General features: G+C 44.8%; 1 protein-coding gene across 5 annotated transcripts in view; it reads right to left on the reverse strand.

Moving 5' to 3' along the window:
- NRXN3 (neurexin 3) overlaps positions 1-26,408 on the reverse strand; it is a 1,308,313-nt gene that overhangs the window by 1,249,481 nt on the left and 32,424 nt on the right. For 4 of the 5 annotated variants that reach the window (XM_087818808.1, XM_087818802.1, XM_087818795.1 and 1 more), the window contains exon 3: positions 15,282-15,311. In XM_087818808.1, the coding sequence (XP_087674934.1) occupies positions 15,282-15,311 (30 nt within the window). Of the gene's footprint in view, positions 1-12,441; positions 12,454-15,281; positions 15,312-26,408 lie in introns of all 5 variants that reach the window. The other variant, XM_087818811.1, reaches the window with a different exon arrangement.

Genomic DNA, 26,408 nt, shown 5'->3' on the forward strand with positions numbered 1-26,408 from the left:
CTTGCAGGAGGCAGCCGATCAATGACTCTCTCACCATTGATGTTTCTACCTCTCTCTCTCCCTCTCCCTTCCTCTCTCTGAAATCAATAAAGATATACTATATATATATATTTGCTTTAGGCAGAGGAGGAATTAGAAGAGAAATTGAAGGATCATTTCAGACAAGATAAACTGTTTCCAAGAAAGAAGAGGCGCTGGTCCTCACCCCCAAAACAAACTGCTGAGCGAGGGCCAGCAGAAGAGCCAGTAAACAGAAATGCAACCGCTCCCTCCAGGGAGAGCAGTCCTGTCTCCATCCACTAAATGGATGGAACAAAAATGCATAAAAGGCTTCCAGCTACCCAGTTGGCCAGAAAGGGCATAAAGGATGCGAGAGAGAGTGAGCCCGTGAATCCTCAAATGTATTCTTTTCCGATTATTTTTGGAGGGAAGCCGACAAAAACAGGAAGGGATCTGGAAAGTTGACAAAAATCAATATTCTTCACAAATTGCTCTAACCTTGCCCAGGCGGTGACCTTCACACTACCACTGGTCCAGGGCGTTTATTTCAACAGTAGTTGATTTTACTATTACAATGAGATGCAGGGCACAAGATAATACAACTAAATCACTCCTGTAAATATTTAATATCACTGCCTTTCTTTTTTTTCCTTTTAACAAATCACGATCAAAGCTGAGACACAGTAGAAAACACATTTTATTCTACCCTGGAGAAGAGCTTAGTGCTCCTGCATTTACCTATCTGATTCTCCAAAGGACTTTGACACTTGAGAACCCTTGTGATCAAAACTGTCTGAAGGAAGGCTATTTTGCAACAATTTAAGAACTGATTTTATGGCTGATCAACATCCCCCAAAGGTGCCTAATGAAAGGGCACTAAATTTAAACCATCAGACCCATGGCAAGCCCTAAAGGAACAAGTTTAATTGACTTAAAGGTAAACACATTCTTATTTGAGAGAAAAATGAATTTTCCTATTTAGTTAAAAATTTGTAAATATAAAATTCTAAACTATTCTTAAGACAGGAGGTGGAAAATCTGCTAAGCAACAGTTTGAAAATCAGTCCCAAGCGAATTTTTCACAAGCATCCACTCGTTATAAACTGTCAACATTGGACAATAAAAAGAAAAAATAAGGAGGGGGGCTGGGTAAAAGCTTTTTTAAGTGAACTGGGGTCACCCTCTTATTTCAGCCAAAACCTAGCAGTGGAAAGGGGAAGTCCAGAAGTGACACAAAGCATTATCCAGCCCTGAAAATCAGAGGCACTTACTTATAACTTCAAAGCTATCTTGGATCTGTGTTTCAGGACAGCCAGGTTATTTAACAGACCACCTTGTTGAGGATGCTCCAACTTGGTATTTCCAGAAACTTTCTTACACAATAGGGTCAATAATGATCTCAGCAGCCTGTGGATGATCTATAACAAATGTTCCTCGCGCCATGAAGATGACTGAGACCACCTGGTTGCATCTTTGAAGCAATTTGATGGGGAGGGGGAAGAAAATAGCATCAGAAGGTCTGGGCCCAACCCCAGCATAGCTATAAATGACCAGTGTGGCGATAAAGCACTTACACCCTTTCATATGTTTTGTCATCCATGTGGTTACAGTGAGGTGGAATCAAGGAATTCCAAGTTCCCTTTGAGCCCTGAATTATATGCTTCAAAGGTTAAGCAAATCAGCATTTTTTAAAAAAGGAACTCTGAGTTCAATATTTTTGTCGTCTACATGGTTCATACAGTCTCATCAAATAATATAAGGAAATCCCATAGCTCTTATGCACACGAAAGAGCAAAGACATCCATCAAAGGCCTACAGAACAAACAGGTTTCCTCAGGATTATTTGGGCTGTTGTGGGAGGCGCTAAGGGAAGGGGCCAATTGTTCCCACTTGCAACGGAGGTGCCCAAAGCCTTTCTACTCAAAGTGTAATGGGACTTCGGGGAGGCTAAGGCTGTCAGTGTTACTGAACTCTGCTAAGTGTGATTAGCTCAGTGACTCTAGTGCCCATTCAACAAGTATTTACTGAGTTGTTTCCACTCTGAAGAAGGCACTGATATAGGCACTGGAGATACCATGGTGAATGACACAGATGTCGCCCCTGATTTTATGGAGCTTATTTCTCATGGACCACTAATTCCTTAGTGTTGTTTAGTGCCATTTTAATTTGCACAGCACATTCACCTGCATGATATCAATTATTACCCAGAACAAACCTACCATGTGGGCATCTTACAGGTAAAGGCATGAAAGGGCAAAAAGATTAATCTGTTCAAAGGTCCCAGATGCCTGGTGATATTGACAAGATGTATTTATGATGGTGATAACTAATGTTGATTTATATTAAATCCAAGCTCTAACATAAGCCCTTAGATACAGTCTCAATGGTTCCTCCCAGCAGCCCTGCAAAGGGGGAAGTATTACTGTTCCCATTTTACTTATTAGGATAATGAGGTTTAACAAGGTGACACAGCTTGTAAGTGTCAGGCACTGACATTTATCTCAGCCCTCTTACTATTCCAGAATGCTCACCCTGCATTAGAATAATTCACACCTGGATATCTGGTTTACCAGGCTCAAATGCCACATGGATCAATTAGTTTAGAACTGGGAACCTCACCCATAACAATTCCGGCCGATGCATTTTAAATGACCATTATTGGTCACTTGGGAAAATGAGGGAGAGTATGGCTGGCTCAGCAAACTACATCTCCACAGATCAGATTAATAGCCCCAGGCAAATGGTCTTACTACAGATGGATCAATGGCCACCACTTCATACTGAACGAACAGCACATAAATAGGACAAAGTCCTCAGCCTTGCAAAGAGGGAGTCCACAAAATCCTCAGCTGAGCCAATGATTCCTAAACAAAGCACAAGGAATTCTTACCAGGAAGAATTTATTTCACCTACATGTTCACAGTCTGGAAGAAAAGCCGTTGATCGCCAAACTCCCCGAGCAATAGAATGAATGCCCTGAGATATACAGTGCAGAAGCAATCACAGTGACTGCTCCAAAACTCTAAGCAAATAAGACTTCAAGTTCCTAGCACTTTCCTCATCTTCTGCTGAGATCAGCTGAGATCAGCTCTTCCCGGCGTTCTGCAGGCCGTTTTCCGAAGCATCGTTTATACACTCTATATGGGGTATCCGTTTCAGTACTTAGGTAATACAAACTGGAAGTGTTTTAACAAGACTAGTGTCTTGAAAACTGCAGTTCTTTCAACATCTGTGGTATGTGTTTTACCAGGAAGCAGTAATTTCCCTATTGAAACTAACCCATCTAAAAGACTTCTCCCAATCAAAACAGAAAATATAATTAAAAGCATTCTTGAGTGAAGCCAATCCAAAAGCCTCTTTCAAGTTCTACAGACATTACAACTTACAATAGCTGACTTGGAAAAGACTTCAGAATTATCTTGTCCAAAATTTCTCAACTAACACTAGTTTTAATTCCAGCTATGCTCATCCAGGATGTAAAGTACAAAAACAAAAACAAAAACAAAAACAAAAGGATTTCATGTCAAATAAATTTGGGTAAATTTGAAAACTACATTTTCTTTCTTAGAGATACATAAATTGCATTGTCATAGCAAAGGCTCCGAGAAGTACTGTGGTCAAAAAACCTGCTTGCCTTTGTCTTAAATTGTGTTTTGAGAACTTACTTTCCCAGTACTTTTTTCTTCTTGAAACATTATTAGCATTTCTCAAAAATCTTTCAGAAGACGGCAATCTGCTTGAACATGCTATATAATATCAGATTCTGAAAGATTACAAAACTTCTCTAAATTTACACTCAGTCTGATTTTTCCTTGGGGCCATTTTGAAACCAGTTGATGCATTAGTTTTAAAGAAATAAAACATTTAAAACGCCTCCAGTTCCTCTAGATCTGAATAATAAGCCAGTTGGTTAGTATTTGAGCCCCACAGTCCTCCTATCAACTGCATAACACACAAGATATGATACTGGGCTGTAAAACTCACATTATCAAGTTCATGTTCAGAGGTAGCACCAATCATTGCAGAATGTGTTTTTCAATGCACATGCTAAGCCATTTAGCAACATCTTAACAGCAACATCAAGGAACAACTGATCACAGCAGCAATACTGAGTTTAGTTTAAATATTTCAAGAAAATGGGTCGAGAGCATTTCCTACCTTTGTTGTTTGATATACATTCTACCTTGTTTTGGGAGAAGTGTAATACACACACACACACACACACACACACACACACACACACTAGTATTTGAGGTTTGCCATTTATTTTTTGATCGTATCAAGCCAAAGTATTGACTCTCATTTCAGTAATGGATCTGCAGGCATTTGCAAGGCACAGTCATTAGCTTATCTTTAAGTAAATATTTTGATTGTCAGACAGCTCATTGCAAACAAGGTTCTTTTCCAAACACTCACTCCTGGTGCAGCCAAGCCCACTTACACGTCACTCACTTAATAATTTGTGTCTGCTAAAATATAAAATCATCCCAAGAAAGTCAAAGTACAGGGGAAAAAAAAGCATGTTTTGCAGGCTTTCACCTAAAAGGGCTCCAGAACATGTGGACGTGGCTCTCCCTCAGTCCTCTGGTCTTCACTGTGCACATTTCCATAAAGCCTAGGAAATGAGCAATTACACACCATCCTCCCCCCTCACCGCGATCACGGAAAATCACACACTCACAAAACAGCATTAATTGTCAGAATTAGCAACCATTTCAGAGGCAGCTGTTCTTTCACTCTTCAATGGGCCCCAAATTTCAAATCTCCTCCCTGTATTGACCTATTGCTCTTACACACACACACACACACACACACACAGGATCCATCGCCAATGAATTTTTTTAAATTTTCTGTATTCAAAGAATCAAAAAAACCCCCACTGTTTATTAGGCGACATTTTCCACCCCAATTCTTGCTGTTGTTGTTATAATCAGCTGGAAAGCTTCCAACCTGCACAGAAGCACTTGTCACAGCTCCAGGTGAAAGGGCTCTGTTTTGTGTGGCGTGGGGGGAAAAAGAGCAGTATCTCTTTAAGAGTCAACAGTAAATTAACTTGCCCAAAAGAGTGAAATAATTAGCAGTTAGTAGCTTATTAAAAGGATGGCAAAGGCCAAGCTGCCATCTGGGATCTCCAGCTTCTTGCAATTGTTATTATGTCAAGACGTGGAAGTTGCATTAGCTGTCCTGTCACCACGCCTGCCCTTACTTTACTTTAAATTTTAATGAAAGATGAGGCACTTTTAAAATCAGACGTCCCTCAAAAAGTGTTATTAGTCTGGCTTTTTACAAAGCATATGGTCTTTTCTACCTCTGCTGTTCTACTTGCCACTAAATGTCTTAGGAAAAAAAGAGAGAGAAACCCAATAATATCAATTAGATATTCTCTTTGTGCAGTGGGAAACCTGAGCATCTTCAAAAGCAGGGCAACACTACACCTCACCAAAGGGCAACAGTTTTGCCTCTGTTCACACACAATGAAAACCACAATGCTTCCTTCTCTCTTAAATTAATCCTACCTAATGAAAATTAAATTAATCTGGAGTCTGCCTGCTGATTGCCACACAAATACACACAATTTTGCAGAGAGTGGGATAAATAAATGTATTTATTACAAATAAAGGGCAGGTCTGGCTGGTGTGGCTCAGTGCTTGGAGCATCAGCCAGAGCACCGAAGGGTTGCGGGTTCAATTTCCAGTCAGGGGCATGTACCTGGGTTGTGTGTTTGCTCCCCACCCTGGTTGGGGCATGTGGGGGAGGCAACCAGTTGATGTGTCTTTCTCACATGGATATTTCTCTCTCTCTCTCTCCCCCCCCCTCCTCCTTCCCTTCCACACTCTCTGAAAAGCAATAAAAAACAAATCCTCAAGTGAGCATTAACAAAAAAGAAAAATAAATAAAGGACAGCAAGGGGCATGGCAGAACCTCATGGGGGTGATGGATATACTCTATACCTCCCTCTGGATACATGAGTGTATATAGGTCAAAAATATTTAAACTGCACGCTTACAGTGTGGATTTTATATACTTTACACAATGTGGGCTAGCCCTCAATAAACAAATAAATAAATGAGCAAATAAATGAAAAATTCCCTGCATGTTCACACATAAAGCATATTCTCTTTTCTCATTCTGAGAATTTAAAGGGTGGGTGATTTGACTAACTGAATTATTACCTGAATAAAATTAATTTTAAAACCACATATATACTAATAAGTTGAAAACAGAATTTATCTAAGACTTTAGAAGGAGAGGTGGTTAGTACATTTGAAAGCCATTTTCAGACAAGGTGGTACAGGGCCAGTCCCATCATTGCCTGGTCAGCCCTGAACACCTAGCGCTTGGTTCTCTGTCAATATTTGGCAAATGCTGAAAAAACATTGCTTTCGACAATCTGCTAAATTCAGATACAGATCACCCCAGAATGTATTCTTTCCAGTACACTACCGATGGAAGCCACATGTGAAAACATATTCAACCAGTATAAACCGATTAATATGTACTTGGACAAACTGCACCTATACCCAGATACGCACACACCACCCTGCATGCCAGAGAAACAGACCACGGTGTACACAAGCCTAAGTACACAAGGAAATGCATTTGCCTTGTTCTCTTATTAAACACTTTCCCATCATGCTAATGTTTTCAAGTCTTTATAAATGAGATGTGTCATAAAGATAATACAATTTAATTCAAAACATCCTTTACCTGTAGGTGCTATCAAAGTTTATATGTGTACATGCAAATCTACAGTTGAAAATTATATACCCTCTAAGAGTCTGTGCAAGTAGATCACTATCCACCTTCAAGAAGAAAGTGTTTTATGATATTGATATATATAAACATTAAATCTGTGCACAGTCAATAAATCCAAATGATAATTGAGTTAGAAATAAATTTGTTTCTTAGAAATCTGAGAAATATTTTCCTTTATGTACTGTCAAATAGAATTTAATTGAAACATCCCATTGATCCATAGTACATTTTACTAATAAATCTACTGTTCACAGTCACACATTTTTTAAACTGTTCCAAGAAACCACTGAAAAAAATGTCTTCGGTGTCCAATAAAAATTTCTAAAGAAAAAAAGAGAAAGAACACTTCGTATTTTTAAGGCGCCATTTAGAGAAATCACTGTCAGAAACACAGAGTTGCTAAAACCAGGCAATTATACTTATGTTTAAAATAAATCTATTTTCCCCCTACAGGCATTCAAAACATTGGGGGGGAGGGGGACATGAGAAATAGGCTTCTTTAAGGAACAAAGTTATTTTATTCATTGTCAAGAGGACAAATCAGTGGTGGATGAGAAACAGATGAGGCAAGAGATGGAAATGTAATATTGCCCCTATTTTCTTATAATTAGGTATTTATAGAGCACAGATGAGTTTATTTTCATAATTAGTAGCTGGCATTGCATTTGCTGATTTGCATAAACAGTTGGCTATCGAAGCAGTAACTTATCGCAGGGCTCTCAAGTCCTAACAGGGACAAGAGGGGGCTCGACTCCTCAAATCAGCTTTTTAAATGTTATTACCAGCAAGATACAGTCTACATGAAATCATGTTCAAGTCCATGTAGCTTGATTATCTCTTTCCCGTATGGCCAGTGTTGACGACTTCAGTATTAGATAGCCAGTGGTCAAATCTACATGGGGAAAATTACATATAAATAAATCGGAAGGGGTTTCTAAATTCTAAAGGATTAAAGTAGATCTCAAGTTCAATACTAACTAGTCCAGTAAATAAAGAGCCCTGCAGAGCAAAAGAAAAAAAAAGGAATGAAATGCCCCAGCCACCCTTACTATTTAAAAATCATGCCAGTTCTTGGCAATTGTTGGAAGGGGCAGTTACTTCTCTTGCTGGTCACTCTCAACATTCTCACACCCTCCCCTGCTTTACAAAACTAACTTCACCCAACACATGTATCAGGCTCCCTCGCATTAATACCAGGACAGATTCCTGGTGCCCTGACCACTGCTATGCGCAAAGAGAAAATTAATCAAGCATGCTGCCAGTGACTACCTTGTGCTATTGACATTCAGCAAGAAATCCTGGAGGAATATTTTAATATTGGCTGTCCAATATTTCACGTCTCCTCTCTCCTCAAGCCGAAGGTCAAAAACTTGTGGTACATGGGCCAAATCAGTGTGTGTATGTGTGTGTGTGCGCGCGCACGCTTGTGCACGCGTGTGTGTTTATACACACATACAGAGACAGAACGATGCCATGAGCTGATGTTTTTATCAAATCCATTTCTGGCCTCTCTTGTGGACCTGGTGACCTTGGGCATGCATTCTCGCTTGGCAGCAGCCAGGTGGAGCGGAGTAGAGGCTGCTGCCCTTGACAGTGTTTCTGCTCTTCACTTCGCCACGGTTCCCACCACTCCCTGTTGTTTGTCTTACACAAGGATTTTTCTTAAGCTGGGATCTGCTCCTTGTTGATACCTCTCAGGGCCCTGTAGGCATTTGTCTGCAACACCTACTCCAAGTTCCGTTTCAAGGGAAAGTATTTGGTAACCTAATCCAGAATGGGCAATCCCCAGATTAACAAGAAAAGGGGGATGGAGGCCAAAGCACACTCTAAATACTTAAACATAGGCTGTCAAAATCAGGTCAAAAAAGCTGACCATGGCTGGTTGCTGAATAACTCCTTTGGTCAGCCACTTTTGGGTAAAGCCACATTTGCTTTTGGCTCAATGCAACCCAACAGTCTCCTCAATGCGGTGATCATTATAGACTAAACATCCTGCTAACTTCACAGTTCCCAGTGCAACTTTACTGCTTCATCACTCAGCCCTACAGAATGACAGAATCTGACACACTCTTTTCTGTGACAAGCTCCTAAGAAAAAATCCAAAGGCATTTCCCACTTTTATTCTGGTGTAACCCATGACCATTTCTCTATGTCACTTGTACACACAAGCCCAGAGAGGCCTGGGTGGGAAGGGGACCGAAGCCAGAACATCTGGCCTCATTCCATGACTTCTGGGGGCTCCTTTGCTCAGTTGGTTGGGGTGATGAGGGTAACAGGAAGAGGCAAAGATTGGTGTACAGCTCTGGACAAAGTACTGAGCTAAGTGCAGTGTGGGTGACAGAGATGGCACAGACATGGCCTCTGTCCTCTAGGAAGGTGGGGATGACTGAAACACATGAGTAAATCTGTTTCAAGACAGCTTGGCACAGGTACTTATAACAGAAGCACAAAGTCTGGTGGACCTAGGGGGCTTGGGTCTTAAAGGTTGGTAAGGGAAAGAAGGGTGTTCCAATGATATTCAAGAGAGAGGATAGACACCCACCTGGCATGGCTCAGTGGTTGAGCATCAACCCATGAACCTGGAGGTCATGGTTCGATTCCCGGTCAGGGCATATGCCCAGGTTTTGGGCTCAATCCCCAGCAGGGGGCATGCAGGAGGCAGCTGATCAATGATTCTCTCTCATCATTGATGTTTCTCTCTCTCTCCCTCTCCCTTCCTCTCTCTGAAATCAATGAAAACATATTTTTTAAGAAAAGAGAGTAGAGCATGAACAAAAGACAGAAAGCAGGAAACCATTATGGGGACTCAGGCAGAGAGCTGTTGACTTTAGGAGACGGGTGCAGGCAGAGGTGGTGACAGTGCTGAGTAGGCTGTGACATTGTAGAAAATAAAGCTGAGAAGGCACGTTGACAATGACACAATGAGACGCCATCAAATGCTTTTGAACAGATAAGCTACACAATCCGATTCAATTTTAATTTTGCTTTATTTTCACTTTTAGGAAAAGATGACTGACAGCAGGATAAGAAGGATTAGAGATTTTTAGTCCCTTCCACACGCAACACACTATGCTGGCTACATCTGGCCATTAACAAATAAAGATGTTTCCTTCTTGCAATCTAGAAGAGGGGGTGGCCCAGTTCCCAAGTAACTTCAATAGAAGATACAAGGAGGGAGAGCTCATCTCTGAATGGGGCATTCAAGGAGAGCATCAGCCAGGAAATGAAATCGACGCCTGATTTCACTGGGCGGAAAAAAGGGGAAACAGGGTCTGATGTAAGAGAGGGGTAGAATAATTAAGCTGGGAGACAAGGAAAGGTCCAGCAAGGTTATCTGGCATCCTATTTGGCAGGGATTTTGCATCTAGGATTAACTGGAGAGAAGATGAAGGGCAAACAAGGCCGTGCCAGGGCGGCTTTGAAAGCGAGATCACTAGTCCCGCTCTCCATTTGGTGGGTGGCAGAGCCTAAGCGGTTCTCGGTTCCTGGGCAGACTGGAAGGACAGACGCAGGAAACTAACTCGGGTGGTGCAACATCTACTAAGGGCTAACTGGAACCCTAACTAGACTCAGCACTCTAGGAGAGACACAAGGGACGCCCATGCGAGAATCTCAGCAGCTCTCAGCTGGGCAGGGAACAGGGCAGTTCAGGAAGGTGAAGAACAGAAAGCAGCTCCTGGGGATGCTCAGCTCATGAGGATGGCGGCCCCGTTAACAAAAGCAGGGAAGCTAGTTTGTGGCCAGGTGGTGAGAAGGTTGACTTGAGACATACTGAGGTGACAGCACTGATGGGGCCTATATAGGGACGTATGTTACTGCGAATGCAAAGTGGCAGGCTGGAACTTGAGACGGGTCAGTGCCAGGGAGGTGGCTGCATGTAGAGAGGTCATCCTTGGGTCCGAGAGACTGTACAGTGTCGCTGTTAGGGGCTCAGATCCTGGGCTTCGTTTCCACGTAGCAGCCCCCTGCCTTCAGTTATTCACCTCTCTCAGCCTTGTTCCACTTACTCATGGGGCAAGGCTAACGCCATCGCCTACCGCAGAGAACAGCTGTGAGGATCCAGTGTGACAAGGCACCCAACGCACACGGCACAGTGAACGGTGCAGGGAAACTGAGCGTTAGCGGCGGTGGGCGAAAGAAAAGAAGATACCCATGCACAAAACCTAAACCCAGGAAGCACATCTATCATATGTTTTAGGTGATTAGAGGCATAAATGGAGAGAGATGGGGGAGTGGGGGGACAGGGAAGGGAGGCTGACTCTAATGTTGTCTCAGCAGCCGTGGGAGGAGGGGCAGGTGACACAGTGCCACGTGCTTCAGGAAGGTGAGTCCTGGGCAAATATTGGTGGCTTTGCCTATGAGGGGATCCCTGGCAGCCTCTGGGTGAGCAGAGCAGAGAAGGGGAGGTTACAGCCAGATGCGCCCTTTCAGTCATTCTTGCCCACCTCCTTTCAGAAGGCACCAAGCTCCTGACGGGGCAAGGGTCCCAGGACAGGTTTCTGCGGGTGATCCCCCCGTCATTAGCATAAAAGGCACAGGCAATCAACCGGCCCCAAAGTGGATGGGGCTTCCCAGGTAACCACACGTAACATTTCTTAAATCCACAAAAGCATGAAACGAGAGATGGCCAGTCCACAGACTAGTCATCAAACCGGCATTTTCAACAACCTGTCAGCCCCTCCTGCTTCAACACCCTCATTCCAGGTTCCCATTTTCTACTCCTATTAGCCGATCTCGGCAGGAAGCAGAAGCGCACAGCTTCAGGGATGCGGGGGCCGGACAGCGGGGAGGAAGGGGAGAAGCGAGGCAGATACATATTTATAATTTATCAATTAACTTCCCCTTCACTCCTGAACAGCTAATCCAATTTGAGCGAGCGAGCCAGGTGCTCGGGCCCAGGTCCCTGACAGCTTCGATTAGGAATGGATGGGTGAGCTGCACTGCCGGAGGCTCGGGGCTGGAAGGCGCGGCAGAGCGTTGGGGCGCCCCCGGCTCAGGGCCGCTCCCCCCCCACCTACCTGGCAATAGGTGGGCTTCGTGAGTTCAAATCCATTATCATCTCTCTTCACTTCCTCCTTACGATGGAAAGCGTTGCCATCCGTGTGCTCTCCCACACCCCCAGTCCCTCCATTCTTAGCCCATCACTTCCATCAGAAAATTTCCACTCCCCAAAATACAGGCAAAAAATAAATATCCCCCAAATTTCACATTAGATAATATTTCAAGCAACCCACCAATCCTCTCCCCCTTCTTATGTATCATCCTTCCCTCACTGATGTTATCCCCAAATTCAGTAGTAATGGAAACGATGGTACGTCATTTCACATCTCCCTGTTCATTGGGAGGGATACGTAGAATATCCTGCGTTAAGTAAAGTGTACCTTCCCCACACCGCATAACCACTGTCAGAGTCCCCCATTCCTTCCAGAAACAGCCATAATCAACACCGCTCCTCCCGGATTTAGCGGGAGGTGGGCCAGCTCGGAACCATCCCCAGCCATCGAACACGAAATGCACTGAAGGGAAATGATGCCGTTGGCTTTATATTTTGTTCTTTAGTTGTTGTTAAAAGCACTAAGTTGTAATCTGGACTGTATTAATCAGAATCAACAATTCCCCTCGGATGCATGAATATTTCAGAAGGCAGATTGGTTGTTATAATAATAAAAAGAAAAAGATCACTACCTTTACTTCTACCTACAGAAATGAAGTGGGAGGTCCAATTAAGAAGAGGAAGCAGGGTGTCCACCACGGAGGCGGCGAGGGAGAGAGAGAGCAGGGAGAGTAAAGCATCAGGACACTGCAGACACACAAAGAAACGTAACACACCCAACAAAACCCCACACAGTAACGGCAACAGCACTGCAACATCTTGAGAAGGCAGCACAACAGATCCACAACGTGAAGCTTAAACAAGCCACAGCAGTGGGATCTGCTTCCATCCGCGGCGGGTTTAAGCTTCTCCCGCCGGGGTCCCTGTCCCATCCTTGGAAACAGGACCGAGTCTGCATGCACAAGCACCGCACAGCCGCATGGATGTGAAATCGCAAGCACTGAGCCAATCTGAAATTGGTTAGGGAAAGTCTCAGAGAAGCTGAGTTCTGCATTTTCCCAACATTAACATGAGTCGTGAGGACCAAGAGTGTAACATACATGTACAGGGGGTAAACACACAACATATGTCAGTATTTCCACATGTATTTATGGACATCAGAAACAAATTCTGGAGATTCCATGGGCACCGGACAGAAATCTCTTTCTTTCATGTTGAAGGGATAGGAGAAGGAAAGGAGTATTGGTGGGAAGTAGGGTTGGTTTCCTAGATTTCACAAGGACGAGAACAGGCAAGGGGCTGGGAAATGGGGGGGGGGGGGGGAGAGGAAGAGGAAAGTAGCTAATAGACCTTCTTAAAAGCAGATTAAACTGCCAAGCTGCAACTTAAAATCTGAGAGGCACTGACCACCTAGAAGAATTCTGCATCCTTCCGTGAAAACCTCTCTAAAGAGGAATTCATGATGTTTGCGTCAGTCACTATTTTATTGCCTAAACACTCTTTTTCTAGAAGATGCCTGACTTAACCCCCAGAGTATGTGCACACAGGTGTGTCTGAGTTCTCTACTCGTGTGCACATCAATCTGGGTGCCCCAGAGAAGCTCAGTAGTGAATGGAAATTGGGCAAGGTATGCAGTAGAGGGTCTCCACACCCTTTTCATACCACCATTGGGGTTTAGCCCTCAAAAATGCCTGTGCTGTATCAGCGGGTCTGGAACAAGGCTAATTAAGATTAAAGAAGATCCCACCAGCCTGTCCCATCTGCCTGGATTCCATCCTATGACATTGGCCAAATGATGCACCCAGACCTCCAAGCCACCATAAAAGCTAGGAGGACTCCTAAAGGGCAGCTGGGATCACAGGTGAGAGAACATAGAAGGGGTCTCCTCATCAGGACTCTGAGGACCTGTTTTTTCTAGGATAACTTGTTATCAAAGATGGGCCAGCAAATTCTAGCAATTCATGGAGCTTGGGTCCACCCACTTTGTAGAGTTGTGCTTAACTTCCTCAAACTACCTGGCCACTAGGTGGACATCAGTGCATCCCCTACTCATGTCCACTCCGTAGTTACCTGCTATAGGCAGATAACTTCACCTACACGAAGAATAGAAAGGCTTCATGCCAGCCTCTTCCAGAGCTTCCTAACACTGGGAAATTCACCTGATCTCCTCCCTCCAGCTCTGCTCTTTGACATCGGCTCTATACCAGACAGTGTCTTCACTGAAATGTCCAGAGCCCACATCATGGATCTTGGCTCAGGTCTAGAGGATAGACTTCTGCTGGAAAGGTGAGCTTACTTCTTCCTGCCTTATCCAGTTAGGATGCCCTCAACTGCCCACCTCCGCAGCTACCTGGCCACCACAAACAAATTTCTTTCCGCCATGGGTGCTTCCTTCATCTGGTCAGATTCCCCTTTGTGGTAACACTGCCTGGTGGGTCCAAAGTAAGGGATAATGCTGCCCAACCCCCTCAAAGATCAAGAAAAACAGAACAAGGGAGCACCTTCCTTTCCATTTTCTTTGATCCCCCAAAAGGGGGCACTGAGTCTTGTGTGTATTAAAAAAAAACAGCAGACAATAGAAATTAAAGTACTGTCTTTTCATGTCGGGGCAAGGCAGGTAGCCCAATCCTGCAATCATCCCAAGGCTGAGGAGGAACACAATAGTAGCAATTGAACAGTGAAGGAAAAGACAATTTTAAGCAGGCTTAGTTCTCAAATCCTGATTTAGGCTGATAATGTGGAAAATTTTTATTTAGGAGAAAAAGGCTTCATTCGCAGCCCACCCTGTGCTTAGCTGAGCTGAATTTCCTGCACAGTTCATTCCCTGCATATTTGAATATTTTAGGTTGCAGATGCTGAATTTACAGATCTTTATATGCAGTTTTCTTTAGGGTGTATAATGAGTTAGAATCCTGCCACGAGGACATTAGCATGTTCTCTCCGTGGTTTTTGCTTTTATACCAAACTGAAAACAGTCAACCCCCCAGGGCTGCCTTTCACCAGGAGGGGCCAAAAGTCATTACAAAGGGCAGTGGGGATGGAGGGGAAGGCAGAAAGCAAACCTCACTCAGAGGGGAACTCAGGGCGAAGCCCAGCCCCTCCCCCCAACCCCAGCATGGGGCGTGGCGAGGAGCAGGAGGAAGTTAACCGCTCTGCTGCTCTGAAATTAGCTCCATTCACCCCATTAAGGACACCGTCATGCCTTGTTTCATGCTTCCCTCTCGGAGGCAGCCCTGCAGGGCCAGCGCCCCGATGACAAATGTGCGGAATGGCAAAGCCAAGGAGCTGATGGGGTGGGGAACCACGATGCATGGGGAAGGGCCCCCCCCAGGGGCTCTGCAGCGGCCTGGCCCAGGACAGGAGGAGCAGGCAGCAAAGGGCCTGCCGGCCATGAGGGGGGCCGAGCCACCAGCCAGAGGCGCCAAGGCAAGCGAACCGGGCAGCTGTAGCACCACAAGCAAAACGCACCTACCTTGTTCAGTCATCATGAGGTGGGAGAGGCCTTGAGGCAGGAAAAGAGGGGAAAGGGGGGGTCGGAGAGGGGAAGGAGAAGGAAGGAGAGAGAAGACAAAGTTAGATTCCAAATGCAATGCACCCTTCCCTTCACTGGGGGGGGGGGGGGCGGCGGAGCACACGCTGGGGAGCAGGCAGGAGGGCTGAGGCCCGCTCTCCCGCTGCGGGCAGGGCGGCGGCTCTGCGGGCCAGCGCGGCTTCTGCTCGCTCAGCTGCCCCGGGCCCCTCAAGACAGCTCCCAGCCTGCTCCCTGCCACAGGCAGGACCTGAGATAGTCTACTACCGCTGGGGTCCCTTGGGAAAGAGACTCAAGATGCCAGGCGAAGTAGGTTTCTTTCTTTGTTTCTTTCTTTTAAATTGTTTTTAATACTCATACATGGTCACTGTAGAAACTTTGAAAAATTCAGAAAAAAAAAATTGTTGTAATGTCACCATCCAGAGATAACCATCCAACTTTTTTCCTTCGAGATGCAGTGTACTTTTCTACAAAAACTGGATGATACTGGACACACCAAGCGAGCTCCTGCTGGTAAGAGTTGCAGAGACGACGGGAATTGATTTCCCCCGTCACCCTCTTAGTTTAGCGACAACCACACCCCTCCCCTGCTTCTCCACCATCTTTCCCTAGAAAGTGCCTCACCCCTGATCAGGGAGGCCCAGTCCAGCACCTAACGGGTTAAAGAGGGAACCACAATCCCAATAAACAAAGAGCACAACCTCTGGCCATGTTCTTAAGGAAATCAAACAGGGTTATTAAGAGCTCATTACTTCAAGGGAAGTATAAGCCCTGATAAACCTATTAAAAGAAAAGATTTCCAACCAGTAACCCATTGCAGGAGTTATCTGCTCTTCCGTTGCTTTTATTAATACAGGAGCTATTTTAAAAAATCCAGATCACCCCAGAGAACCTCTACCCAGAGTGAAATTTAGGGATATAAGGGGTCAATAAAGGAGAAAAATCTCCCAAGTATGGAAATCGCTAAATGTTTTTGGAGATTACTAGTGATTTAGAAAAGTAATCAGAGGCAAAATATGGGTCAAGCAACTGACTTTTAAAAGATCAATAGTATATTAAGTACATAGATACATGTGCCATAAATGTCATGGAGTCTATTTTTTTAAACAAATTTTATTAAACTATAATCATACTTTAAATGCATATCTCTGGCATTCATTTCTCAAGGCCTAGGATTAATACTCATGGAGGAATGGAATCATGCCAAAGCAAGTCATTCCCCTGATTGGTTTCGTTAAAAAAATTAATTTTGGTCTCTTTTCGGAGGGGATAGTAGAGAGAGAGAAAACAACGGGGCCTGGATTTGGCTGAGGGAAACTTCAGCAGAAGTCACCATTTTAAAAATGCCTGCTCTTTCTGGACCAAGTCATAGCCTTCAGTGCCCAGATCAAGAGCACTAAGGGGGAGGACCTGCGACAGGCAGGTGGGGTGTGTGAAAAGGTAAAGGGAACAGGTGTATGAATTCAGCAGGTGACTATAAACAGGAGGGCTGGAAATGTTGAGAAATGGGAACAAGGAAGATCCAAGGAGACACCTGAGAGTAAAGCAGAGAGCTAAAATGTAAGGAGAGTAACACTGTATTATATACTTGAAACTTGCTAAGGAGTAGATCTTAAATGTTCTCACCACAAGAAGAAATCATAGTTATGGGATAGGATGGAAGTGTTAGCTCATGCTATGGTGGTAATCATTTTGCAATATATAAATGTATGAAATCAATACATTGTACACCTTAAACTTACAGTGTTATGTGTCACTTGTATCTCAATAAAGCCAGGGGGACATAAAAATTTTTTAATTTAAAAATGTAAGTACAAGCATCTTATACCTGTGATTAAATACGTTTGGCAGCTAGAAGAAGGAGTGGAAGACAGGTGGTGGATTAGTCTTTATTTGACCCAAATAGGTATTTTAAAACTTCATTAAATGAAGTGTAAGCAGGACACTTGGTAGTCAGAGGGTATTCAGAGCTCTGGAGAAGCCCCTATAGTTGGGCCCCATTTATGGGCTACAAATATGTTTCTTTAGAGCAGTATTTGTCAAAGTGTATTTTACTGACCACTTTCATCAATCACAAGGGGATGCTTATTAACTCTGAGGATCCTGAGCCTCACCCTAATCTAATGAATCAGAATCTTGGAGAGGAGTTGGGAGAAAGATCTGAATTTGAAACAAGTGCTCAAGTGATTCCTATGCTTACTAGAACTTGAGAGCTACCCCTTTAGGGTGGCATATAAATCAAATTTTGTTCAAGTAAAATTGTATGACAAATGCAGTAAGAGGTATTGGATATTTAATGGAACCATGCAGTGGATCTTTCTGCAAAAGGAAGAATCCTTTTAAAATGCAAATAACCCACCACCTGTGTCTTTAAAATTCAAATATGTACTTAGCAGGTTTTATTAAGCTACATATGTAGTGGCAGCATTGCAACTCGAATAAAATGTTCCTATTTTTCAACTTATAAAAATCTTAAGTAGAAATATTAGGCCAAGAATACAGATCTGGGATCCTGTTGCAGGCAATAAAGGAAAAATGGACGTGAACAGGAATGTACAGTGGGAAACAGCGTGAGGGAGCGAGAAACCGAGCATCCATAATATGGCTTGAGGTTTATTTTGCTTTTTGAGAAGGGAATTTTATTCCACTTTCAAGAGCTTTTACATCAGTATCTTCTCTTGTAAAAACTATTCTCATAGCTGCAGGGTTGAGAACTGGAAACCAAGAATTCTAGGAACTCCAGGTCTTTTCTGAAATTCTGTTGCTAGCCCCCTTCCACCCTGAAACACTCCTATTTGCTGCTAAAAATCATAGCCCCCTCTCAAAAAGTGAATGCAAAAGCCAACAATCAATCAGCCAAAAGATTCAAGTAGCTACCATGCGCAAAGACTGGCTAAGGTAGTGGGGATATACGGCAGTAGGGTGCATGGTCACTAGCCTCCAGGACTCCAGAGTCTAGCTGGAAAGGTGTATGTATGCATTTATTCTCTACAAACACACATAAGACATATGTACCTGACAGTGAAGTGTAAGGGTTAAGATCAAGGACTTCAGAGGCAGATTTGAATCCCACCTTTGTTACTGTCTATCTTTTGACCCTAGGAAAGTTGTTAAACATCTCTGTGCCTTGATGTCCCTATCTGTAAAATTTGGATAATAATAATGCCAAATTCATAGGTTGTTTTGAGGATTAAGTAAACAAATAAAGCTGTACCTGCACCTGCTAAGGGCTATATAAATGCTATTGTTTATTCTTATTGTGCTATAAAAACATACTGATGTGTGAGGCCACACCTAGCATAGTGCCTGACACAACAGTAGGTGCTCAGGATGTACTTGGTGATTGAGTGAGGAGGGGACGAATGGTTAAGTGCTCAGTGTCAAATGATGAATTCAGACAATAAGGACAGTAGGACTGTGAGGAGGGCCCTGAAGGCACAGAAAAGGCCTCTGGAGGAAAGGGAAGTGTGTAACAGCCTTTGAACGATGGTTTAGAACTCAGATGGAATGCATTCCAGGTAGCACCATTAGTTCCCAAGGCCGCAAAATGCTTTTGTAAGGACTTTCCTGTTCAACTTCCCAGAAGCACCTAGGACCCTGCCAGGCACATGGGAGGTATGAACACATATAAACAGTTCACGTAAGAAAGAAGTAAAAGGTGATCTTAAGGGTCAGGGGATGGATGGAGCCATTGGATGGACACCTTGAGTTTTAAGGCTAAGGACGATGGACTTGATCTTGCAGCTGATGGGGGACACCGAGGGCTCCCGAGCAGGAGAATGACCCAGGGAAATGATGCTGGGGAAGACTGTTTCAGCGATGGTGTGGACAGGAAGAGCGAGAGGGAAGGTGGAGCTAGAAAGATCAGTGGTAGACAAGGGCCTAAATTACTATCAGGGCAGCAGGCAGAAAAGGGAAAAGACGATTCAACAGGCTTTGGGTCCAAGGAGATGCTGCAGGGAGCAGCAATGGGAGACTGAGTGAAGCACCGTGGGAAAGGGGGGTGGAGTTGGGAGGTGGAGCCGCAGTGAGGGAGTAATGAGTCCTGTTTCAGGCATGAGGAGCTGAAGGAACAGGAATCACTCGAGGAAAATGCCTAGGGTGCAGGACTGAGGTTTGTGAGAAAGTCAGGACAACACAAGGGTGTATCACCTCCCCTTCGTGAGAGAGACATCTGTGCCCGTGTAAGTAAAGGGATCCTCAAAGAAAAGGGGGCTGGAGCACTGGTCTTAGTCTGGCGGGACAGAAATACTAAGATATCCTGGAAGTTCTTTTTTTTAAAAGCATAAAATCTTAGATTAAAAAAGGAACAATATGGCTTTCCAACACAGATAAGAAAATAATGCTCAAAAAATCTTGACGGAGAATATAACTAGTAAGAAAGAGCAAGGAATCCGGCTGGGTGTGTGTTATGTGTGTGGTTGATGCGGAAGGGAAAGGAAGATAGGCATCGTCACCAGCCTCAGACAGAGGGTCAAACTGTGCATCGCCAGTGGCCCCCAGGCCACACAGCCAGCCCTGGAACCAGCACCCTGGCTGGGTTTGAAGTTTGGCATTTATTCTGGGCCTGATTTTCAAGGGCTGCTGGAAGACAAGACATGGACTGAAACAGGGGCTCGGGGAAGCAAAGGAGACCACCTCTTTCCAAAACAGCCTCACTGTGGGCTCTGGATTTGCATAGATCCTCAGCTAACACTCAGAAGCCCGCTCCATACAAGTTTACCTAACGGTGGGTAGGAAACAGGAGGTGGGCTTGGATGACGCTTTGACAGGCAGGATATTAAGAACTGCCAACAGAATGCTTATGGAAGTACAATGCCTTTTTAAAAATAATTACAAAAAAATTAGAAAGCAACCGAAGTGTCTCCTATCTAGATGTCACTCTGACAAAGTGCTACCCTAGCTGGAGCCAGGAACCATGCTGGATCTCAAGGTGTCTGCTATTTTTTACCCTTCCCCTCACTCTTCCCAGAGCTGTATTCAGCCTTCTGCGCCTGTCTGTATGTGTGGTGTGCAGGTTCTCAGGGTACATTTAAGGACAAGAGGAGAGCCCTGGCCAGTGTTGCTCAGTGGTTAGAGCGTCGGCCCCAGACTGAAGGGTTTCAGGTTTGATGCCCCAGTTGCAGGCTCGATACCCGGCCCCAGTTGGGGTGCATGCGTGAGGCAACCAATCCATGTGTCTCTCTCACATTGATGTTTCTCTCTCTCTCTTTCCCTTCCACTCTCTCTGAAAAGGAAAGGAAAAAATACCTGAGGGTGAGAATTTAAAAAAAGAGAGAGAAAAAGATTGCCGGTAGGTAAGACTGTAAGACTGTAAGACATACAAAGTTGAAACTGCCTTAGAACAGACTGCAAATCATATGTAAATTACATGCAAAATATACGTATGGCCCTATAAACTGCACGACATCCCCCAGGAACATCCCCATGGAGATAGTTGCCTTTGCAGCTTGCGAGAATGGAAATGGCCATGAAAACGAAGTCATTTGTAAGCGGCTGTGGCCACCACGAACCTGCCGTGGGAATGACTAACGGAGAACAGAAACCGTTTCCTGAAACAGGCAAGAGGAAGATGCGACGTTCAGCGGCCAGGCCAGAAGTTGAAGCCTCCATCACGCAAACTAACCCTGCCTCCCTCAATCCTGTCCTATCCCACCCACCTCAGATGGCTTTCAGTCCATCCTTCCTTCCTTAGGTCTAGATGGGTAACTGGGGAAGTATTTCAGGGAGGAAAGAAGTCACTCATGGGGGAAAAAAAGATTCAGGGGTTAAAAAAAAAAAAAAAGAAAAAAGCAAGTTATCTCTGCCAAGGCTTTTCTTTCATTCACTCTCGGTAACTTTTATCCCAGTATAAAATCTACATATATCATCTCTTTCTCCATACTGAAGTAGAAAAATTAAATGTCACTAATTACAGCAAGTGCCAAGTGCCAACGTTGAATTCTTATGAAGCCACAAGGACTTTTGAAAAGAGTAATTATGTAAAATCAGAAGGTAATGAAAACATTCACTCCGGAGGAACTAAGGAGCGAGTGAAGCAGGTAGAGGGTGGGGCCTGAGGAAGGGAGAAGTCACAAGTGACCACTTCTGTAGGGTGACCAGGGATTTGGCAAAGAAAGAAGGGGGAGAGGAAATGCACATCTTAGCACTTAAAAGAGAGGAAGTTCAGTGAACTTGGCGAAGAGACAGAATGATAACAGTAGCTAATATCTGTTGACTGTGTACGACAGACATGGCTATGTGTCATCTCATTAAGTACCCCTCGACGGGACAGGAATCGCTATAATTCCGATTCTGCAGATAAGGAAAGCAAGGCCTAGAGCCAAAGTCACAACACTTAGTAAGGGGTGAAGTGAGGATTCCCAGCCAACAGATGGGCTCTGCAGGCTGTGATGGTAACCATGACACTAGCTGTTCTGTCTAATTCAGTGCTGGTAGAAAAGGAAAGACGCATGTCTTAGAGAATTCAGGAGCAGAAAATAGGGCCTGGACATCAATTCGACTTCATCCCTGACCCTGGTCAAGCATGATATGAGGAGCACTGGGGGAATGTTCCTTTTAAATGGCCACCATCTCCCCCTCCTCAATTTCCACCTACAGATTCTACTAAAGCATGAAGCTTTGCCTTTCCTAGGTCATTTCTTGAGGTTATTAAGCCACTTTCCTCATGAAATGGAAATCTGAACATAAGACACCCTCAGGCTCCTCAGTCATTGATACTCTCCTGTGGGTGGGACCATTAGGAAGCCAAGCCAGAGATGTCTTCAATGACAGGGGTGGCACAGGGTCATGTGAGTAAAGGACAGACAGAGATATGCAGTCACAGGTGTAGGATGAAGGGAAGAGAGATGAAGGCAGGCATGCTTGTCACTCAAGGGTTAAAAAATCAGCAATTATGACCTTTAGAAAAATTTCCCCAAAGAAGAAGAAGCCTTTGCCCTCCAATTTGTCATGAACTTCTCTAAAATAGCTCTTCATTCGCAAGTGAGATGAAGCAGGAAGGGATGGCTGATGTGCCACACGAAAGAACTATACCCTCACAGATCATGGCGTGCTGGATTTTAAAAACCCAGGGCTGAACTGAACAAAATCAAAAAATGATCCCAAGTCTAAGGCAAACGAACCATTGCACAGTGTAGGAAGGGGAGGGAATGGCTTAGCAGCAGCACACACAAAATAGCAAAGACTTTCAGTGCCTTTAAGTTTAACTTAATTCTACAGTCATTTTTTAAAAAGCTAAGGTGCTTGATGTCATCATTAATAGATGTAGGGAGTCTAGAAAAAGGGAGTAATGAAACCACCCTGTAATGATCTGGTTGGGACACATCCACAATACCGTTTGTGATGTGGGCATCCTTCTTTGGAAAGGATAGGGGAAAAGGTATTTTTTGAAAAACAATGACCTGGATAAAATAAAATAAAAAACCTAAAACCCTTGTATAGAATGCCCAAAGAAACTGGAGATGTTTTCAGCTTTAGAAAAGAAAATCCTTAAAGACAAAAGCCCTGTCTTCAAACACTGGGAGTGTAATTAGATCTATTCTATGTGTCTCCAAGGGCTGGAAGCAATACAGGTGGTGAAAGCTGGTGACAAATAACAAAGAGCTCGCGAACATTCGGTGCTGTTAGAATGGAACGGAATGGCTAAAGGAGCAATGTGTTGCTCATTACTGCAGGGGTTCAAGCCCAGTCTAAATAAACTCTTACAGGAAAGGCTCAGAAATTAGGTGCACAGAGAGCCTTGACAACCTCTTGGGTCCTTTCCATTCCTGAAATGCTGATTCTAACAACAAAGTTTTATGAGCACATATACTATGGCAGGTAGTGGGGATATAGGCATGGATGAGTTCTCAAAGAGTAAGACACTCCCTGTCCTTAAACAGCCCACAGTGGCCAATGAGGGGCATGGGGGGACAATACACACATACAGTGTATTATGATGATGGCTCTGCTAGCCTCATCCCTCAGGTGCCATGGGAGCTCAAAGGGGAGACCATTCATCACAACCTCCCTTAAAGTATGTAGGGAATCAAATAGCGGTCAAGGCTAAAACTCTGCAGTCCTTTCACCTTTCGGTTCGCTTTCCTTTAAAACAGTGGCTCTCAAACTTTGGTCACATCAGAATCCCCGGGATCTCATTCATTTGCCCTCCAGTTGATCTGGCTGCTCACCAGAGTTTGCAAAAACAATGCTCTCAATAATCTAAGTCCTGGATTCAAATCCCATCTCTTTCTCTTATTAACTGTGAGAATCTGAGCAAGTTAACTTTCCTGTAAAATATCTGCTTCCCACTTGTAAAATATCTTCTCAGAACCACCGTGATAACCACGCACAATCACAAATAAAAAGCACTTAGCACAGTTCACGGCATGAGGGAAGGGCTTTTCGAGCTTGCAGTCCTTGCTGTCACTGTTTAGGAGACTGGCATATCTAGGCCCTCTCTCTGCCCCACCCTCATCTCATGCCAACACCAGCACTGGCAGTCTGCCTGCCAGACAACCTCAGATGCCTCCCACGAAGGGACCCGCTGTCCTCAGCCCTCAGCTGCGTCCCATCCCCTCACTCCTCCAGAGGCCCAGCTCCACAGGCTGACTAGCTTAGACCTTGCAGGACTACAGACTAGAAGGGCTCCATGGCTGCCATGAAAAGGTGTGTGACTTAGCTGAGTTATATGGAAGTTCTATGGCCTCAGTTTCCCCTCCTGTACGAGGAAGAAATTGGTCTAGAACAGTTTCTCTTTGGTCTCACCAAGGGCATTTTGAGCAACACAGATCTTTGAATGAGACCCTCCCCCACATTACAGCACATTTGGCATTCGTTGCCCCTTTCTACTCAATGCCACTAATGCCCTCTCATCATCGGAGCAACAAATATAGCTCCCACACATTTCACGGGGTCGGGCAGTACCATCCCACTGAGGCTGCAGGATAACTCCAATGATATTTTCTAGCTCCAACTCTGACCCTGCCCTTTGGAACTGAGAAACAGAATGGGACCATAACCAGCACCCCAGTGAATCTGCCTTGCCAAGAGAGTAAAGGAGGAGATTTTAAAAGACCCTAGAGCCCAGCCTGCATGGCTCAGTTGGTTGAGCAATCGTCCTATGCACCAGGAGGTCGCTGGTTCGATTCCCTGTCAGGGCACATGCTCAATACCCATAGGGGGCCTGCAGGAAGCAGCCAATCGATGTTTCTCTCTCTCCCTCTCCCTTCCTCTCTCTGAAATTTAAAGAAGAAGACAAAAGACCTTAGAAAAAGGCACCAAGGCCCAGCTCTCTGCTTCCTTGAGTTAGCCAAAGCTGGAGGCAGGCTGGGGAGCAGCTCCTTACTCGCACTTACTCATCAAGAACAGCTATGGGAGCCAAGGGGGCCCTCCCAGGCCCCAGCCGGGAAATTGGCTGAAAGCTGAGCACTGCAAGCCCAGCCCGGGGCCCTTTCCAATCCAATGACGCATTGGTGGATTTCCCTCCAGTCTGCACCCCCACTGAGCCAAGCCCAAGACGGGCACTGAATAAAGATTGGTTTAATTACCTTCTATCTCCAGGCAAACCCCAATAAAAAGCAGGCTTTCTTTCAGAGAGGTTTGGGGTAAAACTAAGAGCTGAGTGCTGAGCACTATTTATTCATTGAGCAAGTATTTATTCTGTGCCCATGACATACTGGTTCTTTTCTAGGCTGAGAGCATACAGTAATGAACAGGGGTGCACCTTCATAAGTGTACATTCTGGGGGAGCTCCCTAGAAGATGTCTCCAGGACCAGAGATACCAGAGTTTGCATCCTGCTCCACCACTTGTTTCTACTGGGTTGGTGAGTTATTGTCTCTGAGCCTCACTTTGCTCCTGGGTGAAATGGGTCTAATCACAGAACCTGCCCCCTGGGGATGTCAGGAGAAATAAATGATGCATGCCAGGGTCAAAATACAAGCTGAATGAATGTCAGGCGTTTTTCCTAATAAATAAGGGGGAAAAGGAAGTGGGACTATTGCCCAAAAGAATAGGAAAGAACAGACAGAATTTATTTCAGGTGCTACTGGAGTTGGGAGCTATAAGTTTCCGGTAATGAAGAAGAGGGCATTTTCCTGATTGCCATTCCTGGGGTATCTTAGTCAGGTGGCCTAAGCATAGACCTCAGGACAAAGAAATCTGAGAGGCCATATAATTCAAGCTCATCCCATTAAAGAAAAGCAGCCTGATACCCAGAGAGGTTATGTGACTTACCCAAAGCCACACAGCTCCTGGGGAAAGTGGCAGAGCCAGAAGGAGGCAGAACCACAGAGCCGAGGTCTCAGATCTGCATTTGAATCCCGATCCCTACCATGCCTGCCTGTGTCTTGGACAAAGGCTATAATGACTTGGAGCCCAAGGTTCTTCATCCGTGAAGTGGCAGGTGCCTGGCTTAAGAGGTACTCTATAAGTGTTACTGGGGTTCCTGGGCCTTGCTTGAGAGCAATGGTGGCCAGGATCTGTCTGAGGGACCTCTTCAGTGACAGCATGAAGATCAGGATGGGTGGGAGAGAACGTGTCTAAGGCGAGGCCAGCAGGTATGTCCAGAGGGGCTGGGTGCCCAGCAGTGGGCGATGACTCTGACAGACAAAGCATGCTTTTGTTTGTGTTTAAACCTCTCTGAGCCTAAGTGCCTTCATCTGTAAAATGGAAACACATGGCCTATACATTGTGTACTACGTGCCAGGCACTGTTCTAAGACTTGACACGCATGCACTCACTCAATCTGCACCACAGCCCCCCTGAGGTAGGTACCTACTGTCTCGTTTTATGGTGAAGAAAGTAGGGGCACAAAGGAAAAGTAACCTGAACAGGTCATACTGTTCTGCTGGGATAGAGCCAGGATGTCAACCCAGGCACCCGGCTCAGAGTCTGCCCCTCCCCAGGTGTGAACTGTTTCTGAAAAGGCTGGATGCTAAATCCTTCAGGCTTTACAGGAGCAGGGTCTCTGCTGCAGCTACTCCACTCTGCCTCTGGGAAGCAGCCACAGATGATGCTGAAGCAAACAAGTGTGCCTTTGTTCCAACAAAGCTTTCTTTCAAAACACTGATATCCACCCTAGCCGGGT

This window comes from Miniopterus natalensis, chromosome 1 (genome assembly GCF_054644295.1).
Source record: "Miniopterus natalensis isolate mMinNat1 chromosome 1, mMinNat1.hap1, whole genome shotgun sequence".
Lineage (NCBI taxonomy): Eukaryota > Metazoa > Chordata > Mammalia > Chiroptera > Miniopteridae > Miniopterus > Miniopterus natalensis.